This window comes from Crotalus tigris, unplaced genomic scaffold, assembly GCF_016545835.1.
Source record: "Crotalus tigris isolate CLP2741 ecotype Arizona unplaced genomic scaffold, ASM1654583v1 scf7180000018055.714482, whole genome shotgun sequence".
NCBI classification, from domain to species: Eukaryota; Metazoa; Chordata; class Lepidosauria; order Squamata; family Viperidae; genus Crotalus; species Crotalus tigris.
In genome coordinates, this window is record NW_024096798.1 from 265,485 (window position 1) to 286,576 (window position 21,092).

Sequence of the window (21,092 nt, forward strand, 5' to 3'; positions counted from 1 at the left end):
CAGAACCGGAGCAGGCCGCCATTTCCCGAGCCGGTGCCGGGGAGCACGGGGGATTGTCGGGACTCCGAGACGCCCCTACAGGCGGCCCCGGACCGCGTAGAGGGTGGGGAAGCCTTACCGGGCCGATCGGCCGATCGGATTGGATACTCTGACAGTTATGCTACACTTCTGTTTTGCTCCTCCTTATTCCTCCACCCTTGAACTTCACTCCCTGTTTTCCCAAGACTTCCTCATGATCACTAACTCTTTCCTCTCTTCCCGCTGATGAGATGACATTTCCAAGATGGAGCTCAGTTAAGATTGCCCTTAACCTGGCTACAGCACTCCTTGCCTGAAATTCTTCCCATTTATGCTTCTCAAGGCTTTTATTAAGTGCCCATAACTCAACACGTAGGACTGCTCTTAATCACCATTATCACTGAAGCTCAATGTTCTGTTATCGCTTCCCTTTCCTTTTGTCCTATTGATTTTTTTTTTAACGTATTTTAAAATTGTAAAAAAGATGGCACAGATAGGCAAATGGGGGAATCTTAGGTGTAAAAGTAACAAATTTTAAATATCATAGCACAAATGTGCTCTTATCATCAGAAGTTCACATTGCTGAAAAGTATTTCATATCTACTTTCTAATCAAAATCCTCAAGTCACTGTTGAGGTTTCATTTAATAATGAAATTCCAGTAAAGACCGTATCTGGTGAATAAAGCATTAAATTAACAATATAAATTATATATCAGGTTAAGAACTAATCTCTAAAGACCCAGTTTTGGTTGTGGCATGATTCTGGGTATAAGATTTTAGTTCAAAAATGGTTTCCAGTTAAAACTAAATTCGACATCAGATTTACTTTTTAAATGCAAGGTTATACTAGATGCCAAGACATACTCTCAGAATTTAGTCATTCTTCTCAAGAGGGAACATCGGGTCTTTTACAATAAAAGGGATATAAAATCCCTGCCAACAGTGACCTGGAAAATATCGATTCAATCCATTTTGAAAGGACAGATAGTTCAATGAAATTTGGTAAAAAATATATCCGGTTTTTAAGATTAGGACTTTCAGAATCTGCTCCATTCCGCAATGCATCATTTTCCCAATACTGTTGAGATTTACAACTTGCCCAATAACATTTCCAACATCATAGTTTTACGCTCATTTGTAAGTCCACAAAATGAGGTAAAGAAAAACTTTTTTATCAAAATGAGGCAAAAGCAACGAACGTGCAGCAAGACAAAAAGGATGGTGCTTGTGCTAGGCCCGCTTACCTCTATTTTCTGAGCCAAGAGGGAAGGCTTAAAGTTAGATTTGATCACCACCTTCACCTCCAGTTTGGTGCGTCCCACCTCACGTACCAGGGGGATGACACGGAATGGCAAGATAATGTCCTTAGTGGTTCGGTACCTGGTGGAAAAGAATAAACAACACTTACAGAATGGAAGAGGGGAACCTGTCACTGCCCATACACCCAGCAAATACTCGTAATTATAAACCTACCTGAAGCTTACCGGCACTTTAGTCTCACGGATTATTTCACTCCTAGTTTTTCAACCATTTCTTTAACTCCTAGCTCAGGGGTAGGCAACCTCGGCTCTTTTATGACTCATGGACTTCAACTCCCAGAATTCCCGAGCCAGCATGGCTCAGCTTGAAAACCTCTCCCTTTCCCCTCAGCATGGCTGGCTCAGGAATTCTGGGAGTTGAAGTCCACGGGTCATAAAAGAGCCAAGGTTGCCTACCTCCGTCCTAGCTAAACTGAAAAAGATTCTTATCCTATAAACCTTCACGTAACTCCTCCTTAAGAAACCACTGCTGGATCTAATGCAGTGGTTCTCAACCTGTGGGTCGGGACCCCATTTGGGGTCGAACAACCATTTCACGGGGGTCGCCAAGCAACGCAGTCCGCCATTTTTTCCCCCCTTTTCCTTAGCTGTGCTACTCCCTTTTATTCTATTGGCTTTTGAAAGCCAATAGAATAGACTCTCTTGAATAGAGTCTAATTCTATTGGCTTTCAAAAGCCAATAGGAATTGTCCAGGCTGTCTCTGCCCTGCCTAGCCCACCAAAAGTCCCATTCTGCAAACGGTGCTGCACCAGTTGAGGAGTCCTCGACTTACGACCGGTTGAGTAGTCCTCGACTTACGACCGGTTTGGAGGGGGGGGGTCGCAGCATTAAAAAGGTTGAGAACCACTGAATATAAACCTATCTGAAGCTTACTAGCACTTTAGTCTCACAGATTATTTCACTCCTATTTTTTCAACCATTTCTTTAACTCCTAGCTAAACCTGAAAAAGATACTTATCCTATAAACCTTCACGTAACTCCTCCTTAAGAGACCACTGCTGGATCTAATGGATCGAGACAATCTTCAACCTAGCCGTTTGGGGGAAGATTTCTGACACTTTGATTGGCTTGCAGCTCCTAGAAGAAGTGGACTATTGGCATGTTTTATGCCAGGCCTGGCTATAGTACTGAGATGGCACCGATTGTGGTCATCGGTGAGTTCCAGCAGGTCCGCAGTGGGGACAGTGCATCCTGACCCTCCTCCATCACTCAGAGGCTTTCAAGACCATTGATCCTGAGCCAATTGTGCTATTCCTGGATGGGCAGGCCTTGCTCACGGTGAGCCACACTTTAATCATCTCCCATTTGGACTGCTGCAATGCAGTGCACGTAGGGGTGCCCTTGAAGAGCATTCAGAAGCTATAGGCTCTTAATGCAACAGTACAGGCAGTTTGGCATTTCACATTACTGGACTGGCTCCCAGGTAGAAATTAGATTAAGACCCAGGTTAAACTGCTGGGTAAGATTCAAAGTACTGGTTATACAGCCAGGCTATTTCTCCCATTGTATGTATTTACCCCTCCAGATCCAACGGACAGGGCATGCTCCGAGTCCTTCCTATCGAACAGTGACATTTTGTTGTACCCCAGAGCTGCAGTTGTTCAGTGGCAGTGCCTGCCTTCTGAAACAGCATTACACCCAGAGAGCCAGATGGCCCCAATCCTATTCGCCTTTCACAAGGCAACGATGATCTGGCTGCTGCCCCAGCACTGGAGTGAGGAAGTTAAGGAAGGTCGGCTGTTGCTGACGTGCTTCGCCGTGAATGGGGCTGCTGCTTCATCCCCCCCTGCTGGAGGACGTATGTCGTGTTTTTGTGTTTTGTTTTAACCATTCTGCATATCCCAGACTCACCACTGTGAGATGGAAAACCATAAAATAAAGCAAATAGAACAGCTGCAACCGTTGAGTTGCACTTGCCTGCTCACTTCATAGCACATTTGGGATCTGTTATGGGCACATCTATAATTACAAGGAGGGCAATAGAAGAAGGGGACGACAGGGAATGAGGTGGCTGGATGGAGTCACTGAGGCAGTAGGCGTGAGCTTCAATGGACTCCAGAAGATGGTAGAGGACAGGAAGGCCTGGAGGAATGTTGTCCATGGGGTCGCCAGGGGTCGGACACGACTTCGCAACTAACAACAACAACATAATTAAAAGTCTGAATATTCAATTTGAACATTCCATTTTCTTTGTCTGGGTCAACATTTGCAATATCCATTGCTTGAACCCTTAACAGCACTTTCATGGTTAGGTTTCTATAGTAGAACTCTTGGTAGCACAATTCTTGATCTATATTTTAGTGTTTATGTAAACTGGCAGATGAGGCTCCCAGTCTTGCTTAAGATATGGAAAAAATGCGCCATTTTAAATGTTTAAGATCACTTCTAAGAGATGCCTACCCACAGTTCCTTTATCTTCCACTATTCAAATCACTTGGCATGGGGTAACAATGATTAAAACAACAATACAAGGAAAGTGGACCATTGCACCAGCAACACTCAGCCTCCCCACATCCCAGGAGAGAAGAGATACTTTTTGAGTTTGGAAGATTTCAAGATTTCGGCTGGTTTCTTAGATTCCTGCCACCTTGGTGTCGTCTGCAAATTTGATGAGTTCCCCATCTATCCCCTCGTCCAAATCGTTGATGAAGATGTTGAAGAGCACTGGGCCCAGAACAAAGCCCTGGGGCACCCCACTACACACTTCCCTCCATATAGATGCGGTTCCATTGAGGACCACACGCTGAGTACGGCCGGTCAGCCAGCTACAGATCCATCTGGTGGTGATTCTGTCTAACCCACATTTTTCTATCTTATCAAGTAGTAATTTCTCAGCATACTGATAGTTCGTCCCTGATACGTGCATTATTATACTGAGAAGGGAGCATCACAGTCCCAATAGCAGGGGGTCTTCAGACTTGGCCCTTTTATGACTTGTGGACTTCAACTCCCAGAATTCCTCAGTGCTTGGCGGAGGAATTCTGGAAGTTGAAGTCCACAAGTCATAAAAGGGCCAAGTCTGAAAAACCCTGCCCAAAGGTTTTACCTTTTTTCCAGCACAGATTTTATGTATATAATTTGTTTGCCCTCTAACACTGACATCACTCCGCTGTACTATATTTCTCAAAGAGCCGGTTGTACTAAAGGTGAGTATACACCTTACTCCTAAACCTGGCTATCCAAACTGGCGGTAGCCAAACCGGGTTGGCACAGTTATAGTTAGGACAACAAGCACCTTTCTCGATAAACAGTTTCACTGGCCTAATTACGAGGCACATTTCAAAATTCTGACTGGAAATACCTAACCCGTATTTGAAAGAGGCACGTTTGGGGCACAGGTGATTGAAAGTTCTACTAGAAATACTCCTGGGCCTGTGAATCTAATGCTAAAGCAGTGTTTCTCAACCTTGACAATTTTAAGGCATGTGGACTTCAACTCCCAGAATTCCACAGCCAGCATGGAATTCTGGGAGTTGAAGTCCACATGCCTTAAAATTGTCAAGGTTGAGAAACACTGTGCTAAAGGGTAATCACAGCCAGAAGGGGCCCTGGAAGTGATAAAATAAAAATATATTCAAATAAAATAAAATTAACATAACAGGTTCAGGAGTATGTACAGTCCTAGAGCTTCGTATGACTGTGAAAGTTGGACCATAAGAAAGGCTGAGTGCCAAAGAATGGAGGCCTTGGAACTATGGTGCTGGAGAAGACTCCTACGAGTCCCCTGGACTGCAAGGTGATCCAACCGGTCAGTCCTAAAGGAGATCAACCCCGACTGCTCTTTAGAAGGCCGATCCTGAAGTTGAAACTCAAGAACTTTGGCCACCTAATGAGAAGGAAGGACTCCCTGGAGAAGAGCCTCATGCTGGGAAAGATGGAGGGCAAGAGAAGAAGAGGACGAAAGAGAATGAGGTGGTTGGATGGAGTCCCTGAAGCAGTAGGCATGAGCTTCAATGGACTCCAGAAGATGGCAGAGGACAGGAAGGCCTGGAGGAACGTTGTCCGTGGGGTCGCGAGGGGTCGGACACGACTTCGCAGCTAACAACAACATGTTAGGAGGACTTGCAGTTGGTCGTAGTTTCGTTCTTATTGGCAAATGTCTTGGCTCTTTTATTTTTCTTTTACAAGAAGCCATGCAGAATTCAGTAAAGAACCGACTGCAGAGCGGTCACCCTCCAGAGCCGTGGACACAGAAAAGTTCTTCCCAGCAGCCTCACCTCATGAGCTCAAACTCTCCGTCGGGTGGGATGAAGCTGATACTCCTCTCCGAGTCGAACTTGCTGAGTCTCACACACTGGTGAAAAGTGCAGTCATCAATGGCAATGGACTGCTTCCCACTAGGACACAGAAGCAGAAGGATCAAGATCAGTGCAAAGTCTACGGCAGCGGCATTTACCCTCTCCCCTGCAAACTCTAGACCAGGTGTGTATTATTCTCAAACACTGAAGGAAGGGGGGAAAGGGCTGGCTGATGTTGCTTAGATTGAAAAGCTGTCTTAAAACAAATAGGGCAGCCGGATTTGATTACTGAAACGCCACTTCAGCTTTAGCAGGAGTGGTTAGTTAAGGCAGGGGTCTTCAAACTTGGCCCTTTTATGACTTGTGGACTTCAACACCCAGAATTCCTCAGCCAGCCTCCATTTTGTTGGTTAGATTTAAGGCAGGGGTCTTCAAACTTGGCCCTTTTAGGACTTGTGGACTTCAACACCCAGAATTCCTCAGCCAGCCTCCATTTTGTTGGTTAGATTTAAGACAGAGGTCTTCAAACTTGGCCTTTTATGACTTGTGGACTTCAATTCCCAGAATTCCTCAGCCAGCCTCCATTTTGTTGGTTAGATTTAAGACAGAGGTCTTCAAACTTGGCCTTTTATGACTTGTGGACTTCAATTCCCAGAATTCCTCAGCCAGGCACACGTGCCTGGCTGAGGAATTCCGGGAGTTGAAGTCCACAAGTCATAAAAGGGCCAAGTTTGAAGAGCCCTGCTCTAGACAGAGAATCTTGTCTCACACATTAAGGCTAAGTCACAGAAGTATTCCAAATAAGGACAGTCTTTCTGGGAGTTCTTCAAAGCCACTGGAATCACCAGCAAGATTCAAGCAAAAACTTATCTGGCTGGACCCATGTTTGCCCACACCAATCCAGCTGAGGAACTGCAGCCCCATCAGACTTGTTCAAACATGCCTGCCCTTAAAGCATACTTGGAGTGGGAGGGATAGGTTTCGGGCTTGGGTATAACTATGTATTAACTCATCATTGTTTGAATATGTAATCTGACGAATAGGCCACGCTGGCTGACGTCAGATGGACTAAGCCATACATCAGAGTTCACAAAGCATCGTAATCATAGGGTTCATAACCGGGACGGACTCCAAATGAAATAAGCTGCGTTAAGGCTTAACACAACATTCAAAAGTAAAGCAAAAATGAGGCTTTGTCTTCCAGTTTCAGTAAGAGCAAAAGGGGCATAAGACTCCCTTTAGGACAGGGGTGTCAAAACTCAATTTCACTGAGGGCCGCATCAGCATTGCGGTTGCCCTGAGGGGGCCAGGTGGGTGTGGCCAGAATGGGTGCAGCCTACTGGGTGGGCGTGGATGGAGTGGGCGTGGCTACTGGGTGGGCCTGGCCAGTTCTATGTCATTCGCATCAAGGGTGCCTATGGGGGCCTGGGCAGGAGTGGGGCAGATCTGAGGGTCTCTGGCAGGAGGGGGTTGGACTTGGGCAAGTGCCAAGGCATGGTCCACTGGGTCAAGTGCCAAGATGGCCACCACAAAATTGTACAGTGGCTCCCGGCTGGCCTGGGCCAGGGCCAAGGCAGCGGGGGCCGTTCCCTCACTGTTTCCAGGATGGTTTCGCGGGCCACATGAAACCACTTCGTAGGCCGCATCCGGCCCCTGGGCCTTGTGTTTGACATGTCTGCTTTAGGAGAAGCCATTCTTTTTTTTCTTTTTCCACCCCCCCCTCCAAACAGGTTAACTAAAAAAAAAAAATTCCCTCCGCTGCAGATGGAGGAATCTTCTGCAGCACCTGCTCAAGGAAAAACTTCAGAGACTATCCGACATCAACAAAATCTCACTGCAAATCTTGCCGAAAGCAAAACGGCTGGGTGGGAGCAAGCCGAACGACTTAGGCAGCCAAGTCATTCAAGGGCAGAATGCCAGCTGCAGTTCAGGACAGAGAACGAATGCTCAAGACACAGGATGGGCGTCAGATGCAACTTGCTTCACACATACAGCTCGGGATTTCAGGGGATGCCGCTCAGATCTGCTTCAGAGGATGCTGTCTGAATAGTTTTCTCAAAAAAATATAAATGGAAAGGTTCCACTTGGACAACTTTTTAAGTTTTGCATCTTCCAAGAAGCACGTCTTATTACTCTCTCCTAAATTAACATTCAAGGTTGCTGCTCCGATTGCAGGTAGCCTTCGACTACTTAACGACCACAAACGAGTCTAGCATTATCTGTTGCTAAGTGAGTTTTGCCCCATTTTATGACTTTTCTTGCCACAGTTGTTACCTGCATCACTGCAGTTGTTAAGTGGGTAACACTGTTGTTAAGTGACTCTGGCTTTTGCTTGGCAGAAGGTCGCAAAAGGGGATCACATGGCCCCGGGACACCACAACCGTCACAAATATGAGCCGGTTGCCAAGCGTCTGAATTTTGATCACGTGACCACGGCGAATGCTGCAGGGGTCATAAGTGTGAAAAACGGTCCTAAGTCACTTTTTTCCGGTTCTGCTGTTAACTCTGAATGGTCACTAAATGAGTGCCTGTAAGTTCGAGGTCTACCTGCACTGAATGAACTACAGTTATAAAACGTTGATATTTCGAGGCCATGAAAATAAAACCCAGCAAAACCCAGCAGCCACCATGCCGTCTTGACTCAAATGGTTAATTTTGCCATTCACGGTTAAAGCATCTTGGTTTTCAGTGTGGAATTCTGGAGAACTTCTTCCACACCTCAAAAGGAATCGGTTCAGCTACTGCCATCACCCTAACTGGGCGCTAGAAAGACCCAAGCTTTCCAGTTACACTATCTTGCTTCTACATCAGCTCCCTCTGCTATGATGTCCCCCAGTTAATCCAAGAAACCAACTCCTGGCTCAATTAGGAAAAACTATCCCTACTTCCAGCCTTACGAAATCTTGCCCAAGTCACTCAAGCACGCTCCCGGGTCGACCTGATGAGACAGCAACACCTGAGTCCGCTTTGTTCCTCTTATGAACAAGCACACGGCAGCTCAGCCTTCAACCACAGGCACGACCTGTGTGGAAGTGTCTAAAGATGGCGGTGCATGCACAAATCACACAAAGCAAAAAGGGCGGGGGGAGAAGGAGTGTAATGTGAGGAATACGTGCACACAGCGGTAAGCAGATTATCTACCTTCCTGTTTCACTGGAGTCAGCAGAACACAAAAGAAAAAAAAAGAGAATTCAGTGTCAGAAGTTGATAAGAGGCAGCATGGAAGACCTCTGGGTGTACCAATCCTAACGGTCTCCTTTAAAGCAGGACATTTACAGACTCTCGTATCCTAATCAGGGCCGGCCTATGAAATGCAGAATGATGCTGGGCATATGCATTTACCAGCCTCAACAGTTTATCTGAAAATATAAATTAAGAGAATGGTATAAGTGCATGAACTAATTCGTGGACTAGGACCAGGATTTAAGTTTCCTTGGAGACCTTTGCACCTTTAAACCACAACAGACGTATACACAGCCTGCTCATTTAGCTCCTGCTTTAACAAGGGAGGGAGGGGAGCAACCAAAATCACCTTAGGAAAACTCTGGCACCTTTCCAAATGAGAAGGGAAGAGCAGAGATGCAACTGAGAGCAACACACCCCCTTGAAAGCTGATCTCCCTGTTCATCCCACTTACCTTTTCCCTGTTTCGTCCGCAGTCCCCTTGCCTTGTTTCTCAATTACAATCTTGTCGTTCATGCCAAACTTACATTCAGGCATTCCACTTAGGTAGCTTTTCATCACCACTCTGCCCGAGACGTGGGCGCTCAGCACCTGGCCTGGAAGAAAAGAAAGGCAAGCGTTGGAGAGCGGAAGAGTTGCACGGGAAGAAAACGGCTAATCTCGATTTTCGAGAAACTTTCTAACAGCCAAGAACAATTAACAATTAACCAGTGGAGCAGAAGTGGCCTTCAGAAGCTCTTCTTAAAAGCCTCCGTCACTGGAGGCTTTTAAGAAGAGACCAGACAGCCACTTGTCTCAATTGGATAGGGCAGGGGTAGGCAACCTTGGCTCTTTTATGATTGGTGGACTTCAACTCCCAGAATTCCTGAGCCAGCCACGCTGAGGGGAAAGGGAGCAGTTTCCAAGCTGAGCCAGGCTGGCTCAGGAATTCTGGGAGTTGAAGTCCACCAGTCCTAAAAGAGCCAAGGTTGCCTACCCCTGGGATAGGGTCTCCTGCTTGAACAGGGGGTTGGACTAGAAGACCTCCAAGGTCCCTTCCAGCTCTATTCTGGCTGATGTGATTCTTTCCCGTCGGGGAAAGCTCATAGGACCGACTTACCTTGCGGCGACATTAGCAAGTTCACGCTCTCCAGAACATCCAGGAAGAGTTCGTTGCGACGGTATTTGATCCCTTCGCGCCTCCAGCCGATCTGGCCAGTTACCTGGCTGGTAATTTGAGACTGTTCTTCCTTAGTCTGGAGGAGGGGAAGAAAGAGGGAGCTGTGCTTTCATGGGATCAATCATACAGGGTTCCAAATGAACTGCAACAGGTTTATTACAAAACCCAAACTCCCCCCCCCCTTCCCAACCTTTTCCCCAACCTGGAATAGCTCAAATTAGGAATGCTGTTTAAATATTACCGTTATATTATAAGAAGAATCTCTGCCTTTTTCTCTTTGCTCCCAGAGAAAAATAAGTTATTTGTGTGCCAAATGGCCACCGACTAGAAGAAGCCCAGTTGGAACCCTATTTCAGAATTTTGAGTCTGGTATCAAATGCCCTTTGGAGGGATCTGCTGGATTTAGCTTTGGGGAAGGACAGCAGATTCTCCTACCTGGTGCTATAGGCGGGTCCAACCAGACGCGGAAAGCGAGAAAACAGGTGAATAGCAGCAGCAAGTGCAGCACACACAGGGTTAGGAGGAAGCAGGTCAGTAGAAGGGAAAGAGGAAGAGAGTAATGTTAGATTGGGGAGAAACTGAGATTACTGATGACATTATTCCTTTACGCTATTAATAATCTTGGAAGGAGGAAAATGGGGACATAAGAAACAGGGAAAGCAACCGGACAGGCACGGCTACAAGGCAGGATCTTTGCAACTAGCAGTATAAGCAACATCTCAGGAATCCAGGCGAGGCCAAAAATGTTTAAAGTAGAACAAGGTTCTGCCTCTCCCCTGAAGCATCTGTATTGCAAATACCGTATATTCCGGCGTATAGGGCAACCCGGCGTATAAGACGACCCCCGAGTTTGATGCCGAGTCACCAGACAATCGACACCGAGTCACATGCCTAGAAAGTCGTCTTATACGCCAGAAACTACTGGTATATCCAGCATACAAGACGACCAATGCCGAATCGCATGCCTAGAAAGTCGTCTTATACGCCGGAAATAAGTTATTTCCGGTGTATAAGACGATCGACGCCAAGTCGCATGCCTAGAAAGTCGTCTTATACACCGGAAACTACCTTATTTCCGGCGTATAAGAGGACTCAGCGTATAAGAAGACCCCCGAGCCTGTTTCAACGCTCTCAAAAGTCATCTTATACACCGGAATATACGGTATCTAGATAAACAGATGTGGGTACCAGTCAGATGGGAAGTGAGTTGACAGCATGGAGTTCACACATCAGTAGAAATTATCAGCCACGGTGCCTTTGTAGGCAGTTTTTCTTACCCTTCCCCCCATGCCAGACTATACCTTCCCAATTACTTATCACCTGCCAGTTCATTCACCTTGTTGCCTTGATAACTGGGGTTTCGCATTAAATACTGCACGTTAAATCTCGACATGTGCATTCTGCATTTTTGAAGCACTCTCGCGTCTCAAGCTGCTGCTAAACTGTAGCTTGATTAAATCGCCATTGAGTGGATTCCCACAATATATCAAGCCAACCTCGTTCCCCTGATCAGTACGTTGAGAGAAGAGTTAATCATCTGGTTCTTTCTTTATAGTTAGTATAACTGACGTGGGTATCTTAGTCCTCAACCTTTATACTGAAGCTAAGTTCTGTTTTTCACGAGGCAGGATTTAGTAGGACTAACGTTATGTGTAGCTATCCACCCATCCCAGATTTCTGCATGGAGCTTGACACAGTACAGTTCCCTCATACCGATCCTGTAAGAGAGCCCTCTGTGACTCAAGTCCTACCTGAGGTCACCTATTGAAAGAGGTGAACGTCCATCTTAGTCTGACACTAAGCCATCATCTATTGATTTTGTCTATCATACCGTGTTTCCCCGAAAATAAGACCTGGTTCGTTGTTTTTTTTGGTCTCCAAAAGAGGCACTAGATCAGTGGCTCTCAACCTGTGGGTCGGGACCCCATCTGGGGTCGAACGACCATTTCACGGGGGTTGCCAAACAACGCAGTCCGCCATTTTTTCCCCCTTTTCCTTAGCTGTGCTACTCCCTTTTATTCTATTGGCTTTTGAAAGCCAATAGAATAGACTCTCTTGAAAGAGTCTAATTCTATTGGCTTTCAAAAGCCAATAGGAATTGTCCAGGCTGTCTCTGCCCTGCTAAGCCCGCCAAAAGTCCCATTCTGCAAACGGTGCTGCACCAGTTGAGTAGTCCTCAACTTACGACCGGTTGAGTAGTCCTCGACTTACAACCGGTTGGGGGTCGCGGCATTAAAAAGGTTGAGAACCACTGCACTAGATCTTATTTTTGGAGGGGATGGGGTGTCTTTTCCACCATCTCACCTCACAGCAGCGGCACCCACCTAGCCGGCCCACTTCTTCTGCAGCCGGAAGAAATAATAATAATAAAGTTGGGAGTTAAAGTATTTTACAATTTGTTTATTGAGTGTAATTATATTTGCTTAAGGTTTATTTGGGTTTAAAACTTTTTTTTCTTTTAAGATCTAGTTAAGCCTGTATTCAGCTCTGGGAAGGGTTTTGGGGTGGGTTGGGAGGGATTGGGGAAGGGGTTTTTATTGTAAAATTTTAAAAAAATATAATAAAAAAAAAAGTTGGACGGGACCTTGGAGGTCATCTAGTCCAACCCCCTGCTCAGGCAGGAAACCCTATACCATTTCGGACAAATGGCTGTCCAGTCTCTTCTTTAAAACTTCCAGTGTTGGAGCATTCACCGCTTCTGGAGGCAGGTTGTTCCACTGGTTAATTGTTCTGACTGTCAGGAAGTTTCTCCTTAGTTCTAGGTTGCTTCTCTCCTGGATGAGTTTCCATCCGTTGCTTCTGCAGCTGAGAATGGAGCTCCGGATTGAAGCACGTGGCGCCCCCTCCTGGCCTGCATTTTGCCATCAGAGGCCTTCTGGAAGTGGACTGGCAAGGGGAGGCAATTCATGGGAGGCCTGGCTACACTAGTAAGCGGTATGGAGTGTGTGGGGAAGCTCCACCCCCCCCCACTCCAGCTTGATTTTTTAGGCGTGCACCTCGCCCCAAAACTAGGATTTATTGGGGGGGTAGGGCTTATATTAGGCCCACCCCCCCAAAAAAATCAAGCCAGGGCTTATTTTGGGGGTAGGTCTTACTTTCGGGAGAAACACGGTAGTGGTTTCTTTCATACATTTGTCCTGATTGGTGAAAATATCTTTCTTTATAGCTTTTCTCTAGGGGCCCAAGTCACAACTGAAGCCTGAAAACATACAAAATCCCTGCTTGTTCTCCACAAGCAGGCAATAGGTTTCTTTCAGGGCCTGCTAAGAAGACGCTACAGGAAGCAAACAGCTGCCTCAGTTTTCTGGCAATCGTTCCACCCTATTTTGATACAAGATTCGAGATGTTGTGGTGAAAGACCGTTTCCTGTTAGTACAAAAAGCTGGGCAGACGGCCAAGGGCGCCAATCTTTCCCCTGCTTTCATGGAACGGTTTGAGCCCAGAAGAAAAAGGACACTGTTTTTCTTGGTGTGCAATGTTTTTTTTTAAGTCCTTTAATCAATGTTTCTATTGTATTAGTTCGGTTAAAAAAAAAAAAAAAAGGTTTTCGCCCTTTAAGATGAATCTTCAGATCTTGAACAACTGAATTAAAAGGGTGACAGGAATATCACTGGCTTTCAAAACGGCCAAGCTAGCCACCCCTTGATCTTCAAAATCACAGAGCTGGAAGACCAACCTGTTCCATCGTCAGGCAAGTGCTTATTCTATATTTAGGCTTGTAAGAAACACTTGCTTATAAACATTTAGGCTTGTAAGATACATTTGCCTGTAAGAAACTCAAAGACTTTCATGAAGAGCAGAATAGAATCAAAATCACGTGAAGGGTTAATACCGCTTTACAATGCCTTGGTAAGGCCACACTTGGAATACGGCATCCAGTTTTGGTCACCGCGCTGTAAAAGAGATGTTGAGACTCTAGAAAGAGTGCAGAGAAAAGCAACAAAGATGATTAGGGGACTGGAGGCTAAAACATACAAGGAACGGCTGCTGGAATTGGGTATGTCTAGTTTAATGAAGAGAAGGACGAGGGGGGACATGATAGCAGCCTTCCAGTATCTCAGGGGCTGCCCCAAAGAAGAGGGAGTCAAGCTATTCTCCAAAGCGCCTGAAGGCAGGACAAGAAGCAACGGATGGAAACTCATCAAGGAGAGAAGCAACCTAGAATTAAGGAGAAACTTCCTGACAGTTAGAACAATTAACCAGTGGAACAACCTGCCTCCAGAAGTTGTGGATGCTCCAACACTGGAAGTGTTTAAGAAGAAACTGGACAGCCATTTGTCCGAAATGGTATAGGGTTACCTGTCTGAGCAGGGGGTTGGACATGATGACCTCCAAGGTCCCTTCCAACTTTATTACTATCATTATCATCATCACTGAAATCATATAGGGTTACCTATCTGAGCAGGGGGTTGGACATGATGACCTCCAAGGTCCCTTCCAACTTTATTACTATCATTATCATCATCATCATTATTATTTTATTGTCATAATTCTTCATTCGTATGCTGCTAAAACAACTCTTGGCAATCAAAGGAAATTTTGACCCACGAGATACGTTAACTTGCTTTATCAAATGCTTCGGAAAAGCACGGCCTCTTCATTTACTAAACAATCAAACTAAGACACAACCTAAATAGAAAGCTTACTAAGGGGAAAATCATTTCTCTGGCTTAGCAAGCTTAACTGTTATAAAAGGATGACACCCTTTCCTGTTTTTCTTAGTGGAGTGGGGAAAGCAGGAAGCAGTCTGCAATAATATCAGGGAGAAAACAAAATGGGAGTTTTACAGGAAATGAGCAGGAACCAACCAGAAACATCTAAATTATCTGTGTGAAACTATTCATGAGCTAGATTGTTAGAAGATTCCCATTTAAAAAAAAAACATTTAAACATTTTTTTTAAAAAAAGCATTTTAGGAAGAAAAGTTTCTGAAGCATGTCACACTGTGGTAGGTTGGTGAGTTGCTGATGAGCATGAGAGCACAAATAATAATAATAATAATAATAATAATAGTAGTAGTAGTAGTAGTAAAGTTGGAAGGGACCTTGGAGGTCATCTAGTCCAGTGGTTCTCAACCTTTTTAATGCTGCGATCCCAACCGGTCGTAAGTCGAGGACTACTCAACCGGTCGTAAGTCGAGGACTACTCAACTGGTGCAGCACCGTTTGCAGAAGGGGACTTTTGGCGGGCTCAGCAGGGCAGAGACAGCCTGGACAATTCCTATTGGCTTTTGAAAGCCAATAAAATTAGACTCTATTCAAGAGAGTCTATTCTGTTGGCTTTCAAAAGCCAATAGAATAAAAGGGAGGAGCACAGCTAAGGAAAAGGGGGAAAAATGACAGGCTGCGCTGTTTGGCGACCCCCGTGAAATGGTCGTTCGACCCCAAATGGGGTCCCGACCCACAGGTTGAGAACCACTGATCTAGTCCAACCCCCTGCTCAAGCAGGAAACCCTACACCATTTTGGACCAGTCTTAAATTAAAGGAGCTTTAACCAAAACCAGACTCACTGATATACAGAGATATTAAAAAGCTTCACGCTTGATTACAGCTGGATGCAGTCCCAGCATCTTACAGCTGAACTACATAAAAGGCAGAAGCACTAAGCAATGGTTTATTGGCTAGCGCTGGAATTATGATATAGCACAGGGGTCTTCAAACTTGGCCCTTTTATGACTTGTGGACTTCAACTTCCAGAATTCCTCAGCCAGGCAGAGGAATTCTGGGAGTTGAAGTCCACAAGTCATAAAAGGGCCAAGTTTGAAGACCCCTGATATAGCATCATCTGGAGATATTGTTATGCATCAGGAATAGGTGGAGGAGTCCACAAGTGAAGACCCAACAAGACTGAGGGAGAGATCTGCTAAGTCAGGGCTGGGGAATTCTGGCCCCTTTATGACTTGTGGACTTCAACTCCCAGAATTCCTCAGCCAGCATAGCTAATAGAGGAGCCTGCACTCTCTGGAGAACATCAGAGAGGACAGCCTGATAAAAATGTCAGAATCCAAGAAGCCCAGGAAAGAGTTTTGTTTCTCCCTGTTTTTACGTTCAACAGTTCGTTTAGTGACTGTTCAACGTTCAACAGTTCGTTTAGTGACTGTTCGAAGTTACAACAGCACTGAAAAGCGTGATTTATGCCCATTTTTCACGCTTGCGACCGTTGCAGCATCCCTGTGGTCGGGTGATCGAAACTGGAAGCTTTGCAACTGGTTCATCTTTACGACGGTTGCAGAGTCCCGGGGTCACGTGATCCCCTTTTGCCACCTTCTGACAAGCACAATCAATGGAGAAGCCAGATTCACTTAACAACCGTGTTACCAACTTAACTGCAGTGATTCGCTTAACAACAGTGGCAAGAAAATTAATATAAACATGGCAAAACCCACTTAGCAAATGTTTCATTTAGCAACATAAATGTTGGGCTCAATCGTGGTGGTAAGTCAAGGACTACCTGTATTTACCCCTTTACAAATAAGAGACTCAAAAAAAAAGCTCCATTTGAAATTGATGTTGTATTTTTGTATATGTAAAGTTTTATTATCCAAGGGTTAAAACCAGGGTGTCCAACTTTGGCAACTTTTAAGACTTGTGGACTTCAACTCCCACGCTGGTTGGAGAATTCTGGGAGTCGAAGTCCACAAGTCTTAAAAAGTTGCCAAGGCTGAATACCCCTGGGTTAAATAAGAATTTGGGGTCTGCATGTAGGTAACTTATTCTAGAATCTACAAAGATAAAATGTTCAGACCAATTAAACCGGGGCAGAGAATTACAGCCTTTATGTCCAATGTTTTTCATGGAAATTAAAAAAAAAAAGAGATCTCTAAAAAAAAAAAAAGGAATCAGATTCCCACAACAGGAAGAGTTCTGAATTTGAAACGTTGCTCGAGTGATTGCAACTGAAATATTCAACCATATTGTGTATCCCAAAGATGTTGTCATAGAATATAGTGGCGATTGCTGTTTTTTTTTAAACACTAACAATTAATTAAAACATGTATTCAACCTGCATTTACCTGGCTCTTGATTCCTTGTTGGGTGATGAATGTTTTCAGGGCTCCTGTTTCAGAGTTCTGAGGGTAACCAAAGTCCAGGATTTCTACAGAAAAGTAAACAATTGTTGGAGAAAACCAACAGCTGGGCTAGTTTTTAACAACTGACACCCCCCCCCCCTTTGTGCAAATGACTGGTAAACGCTACTCAAGGAAAGTTTCTCCACACCGCATGTTGTCACGCCGATTCCCAGTTAAGGAGTGATCAGGCTGGCCTACAGTTAGCAACAGTTAAGACAAGATGTCAAACTCCATAAAGACAGCAGAATCACAACATCGAAGGAAACCCGCTCTGAAGCCGGATAATTCAACAGCAGCAGAATAATCTATCTTTGCAGCATTTTCTTTAGATTTTGATTTTCACATGAGCATGGCATAAAAATCAAAACCTAAAAAAACAACAGCAGAGTAGCAGATATCGTGGCACACACAGACAAGTTAAGCTCTGGAAAGAGAGAAGTGCCATTAACTGCCTCCTTCCAAGAGGAGATAGACAAGGCTCTCAAGATCCAGACCTGCAACACAAACAGAACACTGTGCTTGTGCTGATTTTATTCAGCTTGTGGCAACTGGCAAATCCACCGTCATCCTGCTTCTTCTCCTGCCCCAAAAGGCTTTTAAATAACGTAACCTGAAAAGCAGTTTTTGAATCCCAACTCATCCAGGGGATCATTCTTGGAAACCATTATCTGTTGATAACATGGTTAAAAAAAAATAAGTTCAGTGACTCCGAGGAACAGCATTCTTTGGCTCAAAGAAAGGCAAGCATTAAGAATCAAAACAGTTGTTTGTACTACAGATTAAGGTTAAGAAAACAGATGTCTTCCAGATGTTCCTGAACTGTAGCTTCCCAGTTCTAATCAGCCTGGGGGGAATGCCCATTCCAGTTTAACATCTGGCAAGAGTCATACCGTGTTCCTCCCTCACGATATAGATAAAATTAACAAACTTCAGGTGGTCCTCAACTTACAACAGTTCATTTAATGACTGTTCGAAGTTACAACGGCACTGGGAAAAGTGACTTTTGACCGTTTTTCACACTTACAACCATTACATCATCTCAGTGTTCACGTGATCAAGATTCAGACGCTGGGCAACTGGTTCCTATTTATGACGGTTGAAGTGCTCCGGTGTCACGTGATCCCCTTTTGCGACCTTCTGACAAGCAAAGTCAAGGGTGAAGCCAGATTCACTTAACAACCCTGTTGCCAACTTCACAACTGCAGTGATTCACTTAACAACGGTAGCAAGAAAAGTCGTAAAATGGGGCAACATTCACTTAACCAATGGTGATGGGCTCAACTGCGGTAGTAAGTCAAGGACTACTTGCATTTGCACAGCATCATGTTAACCTGCCATTTGAGCATAATTGTGGACACAACGTTAGAGGTGTGTGTGTGTGTGTGTGTGTGTTACACTCAATGTCATGGAGAAGCACTCCCCTGTAACCTTCAGTCTGCTATTCAGTTCTATAGAAAGGGATTTACAGAACACTGAAAATTTTTAACCAAGAGTTAGCTTTCCTATACCATCACCTTCATTTTGCTGCGGGTCAATCTTCTTATCTCAACTATGTCCAGAATTCACTAATGTACACTGCAGAAGTAAAATATTTACAGAGAAGAAATAATTCTTCCGTAGTTCTTTCTTTGCCCCCGTCATTAACTTGCTTTTCACATTTAAAAACTAAATGCAAACCAAACGGCACGGAGCCTAGCAGCCTCGCATAACTTAAACGTGTTCGCCCAGAATCAAATTTATGTGCTGTATGCAATAAGAGCATCCCTAGGTTTACAGGGCTGGGCTCTAAGGACACGCGTTCCTAGAGGAGGGTCCGAACAGACTCGTCCTTACCATCCAGAAGCTCATAGATGAGCACAAAGTTGTTCTTGATGTTCTCTTCGCTGATTTTTCCAAAATAGGCAGTCATCACATCACACATTTTGTAGAGGAACTCAAAGACCATCGCAGCATTGACATTTTGCTTGGTGACGGCAGCCAGCCAGATGTTGGAACGTTTGACATGGAAGAAACTGGTGCGAGCGATGTTGGTGACCGGCGAACGGACTTGCTGTCGTGCATGGATGACATTGACTCGGAAAGCATCCACTGCATTCCGCCTGGAGGATCAGGACATGGTAGGAAGACAGGGGTGAGATGACCAAACCACTAAGAATAATGAATTATTAAAAAGTAAAAATAAATAAATCACGTAAAATAAATAAAAAATTTTTAGCTTGCAAACAAATCAGGAATGGCTGGAATATAAATTACAAAAAAGAGAACATAATATTGAATTCACACGAAGGAGGTATTGTATTACTGCAGTGTTTCCCAAACTTGACAATTTTAAGGCATGTGGACTTCAACTCCCAGAATTCCACAGCCAGCAACGCTGGCTGTGGAATTCTGGGAGTTGAAGTCCTCATGCCTTAAAATTGTCAAGTTTGGGAAACACTGTATTACTGGACAAAGTGGCCCTGCAAAAAGCATTTTATCAATATTATTCCAACTTGTACAAAGAAAATGACAACTCTCTAGAGAAAATATATAAGTATCTAAAGAAACTCAATTGACGGAGGATTATAGAGGAGCAGACAGATTATAAACAGATTTATAACAATAAGGGAAGTTTCTGAAGCTATAAAAATATTAAACTAGGAGAGCTGCCTAGACCCTGTGCACTAACAGGTCATTATAATAAATGTTTTGAGGATAAACTTTTACAACCTTTACAAAACACACTGAAGCCTATCCTACAAGGAGGAAAGATGCCAGAGAATTAGGCTAATATAGCAATATACCTAAAGAGAGACAAGACTTGACTTTAACAAGAGACTATAGCACGATGTCTCGTTGAATAATGACTATAAATTGTGCACGATTCTAGTTGGTACACTGAAAGCAATTCAGCAAAAAATTATTCATGAAGATCAATGTGGGTTTTTACCTAAAAGACAGTTGAAGGACAATGTTAGGAATGTGCTGGATATTTTGGAATATTTGAGGGAACATAATGAAAAATAAGCCGCATTGGTCTGAGATGCAGAGAAAGCCTTTAACAATTTGACTTGGGCTTTCTTCTTCAGAGTTTTTGGAAAAATACGAATTTTGGAGACAGCTTTATAAAATGGGTAGGATCGATTTACACTTCACAGAAAGGACAAATCATTGTTAATGGAGATCTAACAAAACCGTGTGAAATACAAAAAGAAACAAGACAGAGATGGCCACTGTCTCCTCTCTTCTTTACCTTGGTTCTTGAAATACTCAATAGAAATAACAAAATGAGAGGACTGTGGAATTAATGACTTTAAAAGAAATTTATTAAGTTAAAAGCTTTTGCAGATGACTTGGTGTTGATTCTGGAAGATCCTTTAATGGGAACTGAAATATTAATGGGAAATTAAAATAATTTGGTGCATAAGGAGATTTCAAGATTAAAAAACAGAAAATGAAAATGTTAACAAAAATAGAAGATCAAACGGAATTTATAAATAAAATGGGTGTTAAGATTGAAAAGAAGATAAAACAGCTGGGCATCACAATAGTAAACATGAACTGTATGTTATTTCAAAATAACTATGCTAAGACATAGAATTAAGTTTGAAAAGACATATTAAGATGGAAGAAACTACAACTGTTATTCTTCATCCTAGTGTTTTCCTGCAGTTGCAGGATCCGCTTTCCATATCAACAAGTACTATCTATACAAACTGCATACTGTAAAATACCACAAGCTATTATTACTCTAATCAATACTTACTTAACAGAGGAATCAGTTGCTTAAAAGAATAAAGATACCTTTATTCAGAGGAAATATTTTATTAAGCACATGTGGGTCATTATAAGGGAAAAGCCGAGAAAATTCATTGAATGTTTTCAATCACAGTAAAAGCACTGATCAAGTATTAGTTCTGCCTTCAAGAACACGTTGATGTCTTCCATTTATCATTTCACGCTTTGAAGTTCAAGACAGCCATTTCTCACTCAAGTGCCCAGCATCATATATTATTTAATATTTATATCAACAGACGGAGACCTCTTTATAATAATGATGCAAAAATATACCGATTAACATTGCCAGGGCGGTGGATTAATTTCCAGAGGAATCAAACCCAAAT

The 21,092-nt window shown here is 43.9% G+C and overlaps 1 protein-coding gene across 5 annotated transcripts in view; it reads right to left on the minus strand.

Moving 5' to 3' along the window:
* AP2M1 (adaptor related protein complex 2 subunit mu 1) overlaps nucleotides 1-21,092 on the minus strand; it is a 45,654-nt gene that overhangs the window by 5,645 nt on the left and 18,917 nt on the right. For 2 of the 5 annotated variants that reach the window (XM_039347203.1, XM_039347204.1), the window contains exons 3-10: nucleotides 18,823-19,088; nucleotides 16,933-17,015; nucleotides 10,355-10,360; nucleotides 9,860-9,995; nucleotides 9,215-9,356; nucleotides 8,719-8,730; nucleotides 5,557-5,676; nucleotides 1,264-1,399 (exon numbers count right to left, since the gene is read on the minus strand). In XM_039347203.1, coding sequence (XP_039203137.1) covers nucleotides 1,264-1,399; nucleotides 5,557-5,676; nucleotides 8,719-8,730; nucleotides 9,215-9,356; nucleotides 9,860-9,995; nucleotides 10,355-10,360; nucleotides 16,933-17,015; nucleotides 18,823-19,088 — 901 coding nt within the window. The remainder of the gene's footprint in view (nucleotides 1-1,263; nucleotides 1,400-5,556; nucleotides 5,677-8,718; nucleotides 8,731-9,214; nucleotides 9,357-9,859; nucleotides 9,996-10,354; nucleotides 10,361-16,932; nucleotides 17,016-18,822; nucleotides 19,089-21,092) is intronic. The other 3 variants (XM_039347205.1, XM_039347206.1, XM_039347207.1) reach the window with 3 other exon arrangements.